The following is a 6,000-nucleotide window of genomic DNA, read 5'->3' on the forward strand; positions in this document are numbered from 1 at the left end:
CAGAGTATATCTGCTTCCCAATTTTGAGATTATATCCAATTAAAAATGTTATCCTATTTAAATTCATGTGTTTTTCTATGTCTTTCACTCTGCATTATCTATTTTTTCCAATTAGAAGGCAAACAAAACAAATGAAAACTTGAGGTTTATCTTTTAAAGCTCCCAAATATAAAATAAATGCTGATTTATTTACAAAACTGTAGAATATGGCAGCTACAGTTTCAGAACACAAAATAAAATGATTGGGTTGGTTTTGTGTGTGTGGGGAAAAAAACACTATCTCTAAGTTAAAAAAGAAAATCACCCTCTGAAACTAGACTGCTTTCAGACATGAGCAATATCTTTAGGGTTTCTTGGGAATATAAAACTTTATTTCAGAAATAAACTTGGAAGGTTGAAAATAAAGCAGAAATGCTTTTTTTTCTAGCACATAAAGGACTATTCGAAACTGCTATTGAGGACATGCTCCCTCAAGGGGCAGCAACCCCAGAACCCAAGTTCACACCCCCTGTCCTCCTCCCCATCTCCATGGCCTCTTTTCACCTCCTTTCCTGTCTTCCTAGTCTTTCTTGGCTTCCCTTTGTTGTCTTTGTCTTCCAAAGACTCTCTTTTCCTTTACCTCCATCCTTGGACGTCTGCCTCTCTGAATCTTTCTTTCTTTTTTCTTCTCTCTCTGGAAAACTGTCTCCCTTCTCTCTAAAATCTCTTTTAAAATTTCCTTCTTCTCCCTTTCTTCCAACTCATACTAAAGGGGAGCCAACATTTTTTAAAGTGTCATTTTCCTTGAATACAGACTTATTTTACCTATTCTAAATTTTAACAATGAACAAGTACAGTGCTTTCTTTTCTTTCATCGGAAACTGTTATACACTTATTTTATTTACAGCCAATCTAATAAACATTTCCAGACTATTAACTATCTGCTAAGGATAGAGGTTAAGTAAGGCTCAGTCTCTTAAGGATTCCATAGTTTAGTGGACTCTTGTTTGTTTATTTTATCTAAAGACTCATGGTCCTTAGTAGAATAAATATTCCTCAATAAAGCAAGTATTCCCTAAACCTATGGAGGCTATTTTTCTCTCCTGACTGCCTATCACTTTATTCTTTCTTTTTTTTTTTTTTTTAATTTTTTTTTCAACGTTTTTTATTTATTTTTCGGACAGAGAGAGACAGAGCATGAACGGGGGAGGGGCAGAGAGAGAGGGAGACACAGAATCGGAAACAAGCTCCAGGCTCTGAGCCATCAGCCCAGAGCCTGACGCGGGGCTCGAACTCACGGACCGCGAGATCGTGACCTGAGCTGAAGTTGGACGCTTAACCGACTGCGCCACCCAGGCGCCCCATCACTTTATTCTTTAAGTCCAGTTAAACTTAACGATCAATTTTATGAATAATGTAGTATTACAGGTGGTTAGTGAATCTCTCTCATTCCCCCATTCCCAAAGTGAAGGTGCCAACTCTGGGTAAAGAAAAATAACTTACTGCTTTTTTGTACCTCTGTTTGACAGTTGCTTCTGTAATAGAAAAGACAGCCAAAAAATTCTTTCATTGGCTCTTAGATTATTCTAGCAGTGTTGTTTTCATTACTGCATGTGTCTGTTACCTAATTGGACTGGTGTTTAACAAATTGGTAAGTTGACCTGTTTTTGTATTTTAGTACTCAGCTGTTATTTGTTTATTGAACTGATGGGTACATTTATTTAAATGCTATCTGTTGACCGCATGGAATGCTCCAGGCACAGTTTGTTTTAAACCCATGACTGCTGGGCACCTGGGTGGCTCAGTCGGTTGAGTGTCTGACTTCTGCTCAGGTCATGATCTCGCAGTTTGTCAGTTCGAGCCCCGTGTCGGGCTCTGTGCTGACAGCTCAGAGCCTGGAGTCTGCTTCAGATTCTGTCTCTCTCTCTGCCCCTCCCCCATTCATGCTCTCTCTCTCTCTCTCTCTCTCTCTCTCTCTCTCTCTCTGCCGCTCCTCCACTCACGCTCTGTCTCTCTCCCCTTCGGAAATAAATAAACATTTAAAAAAAAAATTATAAACCCATGACTTGGCTGTTGAGTCATTTGAGTAAGTAAACCTTTTACTAAACCTTTACTTTCAAAAGGAAATTATCTACAGAATTCAGTGATCGCTTACTCTTTACACTTACTGGTTTATAAATGTAATTTTCTTGAACTAGTTTAAAACACTCGTTATTTGCAGCTATTGAAAGGAATAAGAGTTTAAGGTTCCTCTACCTGGGGAACTGGAAATCTGTAGAATATTTTATGCATCTTGTAACATCTCTTTGCCAGGTGAGCATTCTTGGGTAAAGCTGTGCACTGGAGTGAAATAATGAAGGAACATTTTGAGGAAAAAAAGTGGAAATGTATATTCACCCGGAATCAGTGAAGAAATCAAGCCCAATACCTCTTACTCATTCCTCCTTTTTAATGCAGAATATAGTCATTTATAAAACTGGACTGAAGGTTTCCCAGCATACACACAATGCATTGTGCTACAGAGGAACATGGTGGGAAAATAGTTCTCAGTGGACAGTCTTTATCATGCTGACTGAGAGGAAGAAAAAGATGGGACTTTCCAATCACTCTTTTCATATCAAATTTCTCTAAAAAGCTCAATTAGTTCTAATCTATACTTCCACTTTCAACAACACTGACTATCCTATTTGAGTGAAGAATGTGGAAACTTCATGTTTGTAAAATTTCCAGCAGGCTTTGTTTTATTAAATTCTCATTCATGCCAAACTACTATACTAATTTTAAAAAATATTATTCCCAAATTTCCTTCTTGCTATTTGTACCACAGAATAAGGGTGACCATCACAACAGCAAGACTTGCCTTCTCCTAGGTTGTCAATTACCAATGGCTTTTCTGAAAAGAAAGAAAACACTGAAGGAAATGACATTTTTATTTTTGTTCAAGGAAAGATGAATTCAAATAAATTATTCTGGTTTTGTTTTTATATGGCCTTGATTCTTTGTCTGGTAGGGCAAAATTTTTACATAAAAGTCAGATTGTACAATTAGATTTTTTATCCTTGTTTCTCAATGTGCAATAAAGTATAGATGGTAGACAGCTACTAACATAAGAATCTTGCTCTTTCATTGCTTTTTTTTTTTTCCAGGCTTGAAGTTTTTACTTTATTGAATTGCTGATTCTGGGAAAGATCTCCCTACTTGTATATTGCTGTATTAAAAAAATCAGATAGAGGGGTGTCTGGGTGGCTCATTCAGCTAAGTGGCTGGCTCTTGATTTCTGCTCAGGTCATGATCAAGCCCCACATTGGACTCTGCACTGATGGTACAGAGCCTGCTTGGGATTGTCTCTCTCCCTCTCTCTTTGCCCCTTCCCTGCTTGTGCTCTCTCTCTCTCTCTCTCTCTCTCTCTCTCTCAATAAATAAGCATTTTTTAAAAATCAGTTAGAGACCAAGTGGTAGAATCAGAAAACACCAATTTACAACCTCCAAGTGAAATAACTGATTCCGATACCAATCGTCATGAGGCAAGACTGCTAGATAAATGGTACCATATAAAACTACTAGATGACCAAGCATCAGGTTGCAGAAACGTGAAGGGAAGGTGGTCTGAGGCCTAGAGAGAAGTAAGTACACAAAGTAGCACAAGGCAGCTGGGCAGGATGCAAGAGGCCCAGGGAGTGGGGACAGTAAGGTCATCTGAGTGTGGTGGATCTGGAAGACGAAAGATGGATATTTGTGTGTAATGACATTGGCTACAAACACTCTGACCTGGCAGTGCCACACTTTAAGATTTCATTTTGGCCAAATAAAGGTAGCAACAACCCAAATATTCAACAATCGGGGGTTTTTAAATGACATTAGATCCATGCAGTGGTGCACACTGTAACTATTAAAAAAGAAGATATACGCCTGTATTTACTGACTTGAAACTATTATTATTGTACACTATTATTTTATACACTTCTTTTTCAAAGTGTTTCAACTGAACCACTATTTTTACACTGTACTTTCCGGGTTTTCACAGAAGCGGAAGGTAAAAGGAAAATTAAGACAGCCCACAGCCCCTTTCTGGTCTTCTTTCTCTGCCACCTTATGGATTTTTTTCTGCTGGAAAAGTCCACCAGTCCCACCACAAATATTTTCTTTTGCATTTGGTAAAAACTGTTTTTATCTAATTAGAAAAAGAAGTAATGCCCATTGTAAATATACATATAATATATGTACATACATACTTGGAAATGCAGAAGGCTAACCATAAGATACCTAAAATCACCCATAGAGAGTAGATCTTAAACGTTCTCACAAGAACAGCAAAAAAAAAATTGCAGTCATGTGAGGTGATGGTTGTGTTAACTAACCTTATTGTGGTAAATTATTTCACAACATATGCATGTACCAAATCATCACACCTTAAACATATACCATGTTATATGTCAATTATATCTCAATAAGTCTAGAAAAATAATATAAAATCACTTGTATTCTCTCTCAGAAATAGCCTATTAACATTTTCCTAGATTAGTTATGCATGTATTCGTTCATACACCTTCCAGTTCTGGGAAGGATTTATGGTTTATATGATTCAGCTCATATAAATGCATGATGTAACAAGAAAATACACCAAAAAAATAAAGTTGATACAGAAAACAGGATGAAGGAACAATGTGAGTTTACAAAGGCAAGCTGAAAGCAGAAATGGTGTTAATAACCAGCATGATGAATTCCCCTTCATCTCTTAGTATTGTTTTATACCGCCAAGATCACACGGCATATACAGGTAGATGTCTGAGGAGGTACTTCTAAACTGAATGCAAGATGTAACTGTCAGAGCCAAAGAAAGGTTGCAGCCCCATCGCAGGGCTGGGAGACAGTAGCTTTCCCAGCCACCACTCCTCACAGGTCCATCTGCCTCTCCCCTCCTTTCTCCATCTCTAATCCCCTTCCCCCACCCCACCCCCACATGCCCAAGCATCTCTTTCTTGGAGACCAGATTGACTACAATGAGCTGCAGCTGTACCTCTGTGTTCCCCTCCCAAGACCCAGCCCTGGAACACTTTAAACCACAGACCATCTTATACAGCCTTTTCTACAATAGTTAATCATACACTCACATGATTCACACCAAAGTCCTATAAAAAGCATATGCACCAAGGCAGGTGTTTGCATTCCTTTTTTTGATTTGTGTTTTTGGTTTGGTTACCTTTGTGTATCCCTCCAGAGTATCTTACCACAAACCAAAGGAGACACAAACACATATTTTTGTTTTTTCCAACTCACTTTCCAACCACTTGTAATGCCTCTCATTTCTGTATTGCTCTCTCTCCCCTGCACAAACACACAGACTCTCTGAGAGCATGGTTCCACTCAAAGCAACAAGGAATTGCTGAAGGGAGAAATGCACAGGATCTAGAATCCAATTAACTTTTGCTGTCATTGGTGTGTGACACTGGATGACTCACTGCTTTTGTTAGTAAATGGGAATGAAAATCTCATAAATTAATCAAGTTTCCAAGGGAAGTGATGAACCAAACCCAGGTGTTTACCTAATTAACAAATTAATCTTTAAAAACCAGCCTGAAGTTCTTTCCTTATTACTAAACATAATCTTAGCTGAGCTCTTGTTAAAATGTTTACCTTTACATTACTGCTTCTCACTTGGAATAGAATTATATTCCTGGTATTCATTAAAGAGTATACCCTACAGATAGACTTTTAAACAAAGAAAAATAAAATACTTATGAATAAAACATAGTTTCCCTTGTTTTTCTGACCATTTCTGTGTTTCCATGTTAATAAGACAATTTCAGTTAAAACAAACTGCACACGTACACTCAAAGATAGTCCATGTGATCAGTTTTACAAGATCATAGCACCTTATGAGGTTTTGTTAAAATAATAAAACTGAGTGATAACACAGTACATGGCATATGGGTAGTATTTATATATATTATTAAAGATTTAATTTGTTTTTAGGAAGTTTTTATTTTCTGTTTCTATATTACTGTGTATGCCTGTGAATTC

At 37.5% G+C, this 6,000-nt stretch overlaps 1 protein-coding gene across 2 annotated transcripts in view; it reads left to right on the forward strand.

Annotated features, from left to right (window-relative positions):
- HEPACAM2 (HEPACAM family member 2) overlaps nucleotides 1-2,963 on the forward strand; it is a 43,962-nt gene extending 40,999 nt beyond the window's left edge. For both annotated transcript variants that reach the window (XM_086696200.1, XM_086696196.1), the window contains exon 10: nucleotides 2,293-2,963. In XM_086696200.1, the coding sequence (XP_086552326.1) occupies nucleotides 2,293-2,296 (4 nt within the window). In that variant the 3' untranslated portion in view covers nucleotides 2,297-2,963. The remainder of the gene's footprint in view (nucleotides 1-2,292) is intronic.
- Nucleotides 2,964-6,000: the final 3,037 nt, after the last annotated feature.

The sequence above is a fragment of the Puma concolor genome, chromosome A2, assembly GCF_028749965.1.
Source record: "Puma concolor isolate L17-30 chromosome A2, mPumCon1.1.hap2, whole genome shotgun sequence".
Classification (NCBI taxonomy): Eukaryota; Metazoa; Chordata; class Mammalia; order Carnivora; family Felidae; genus Puma; species Puma concolor.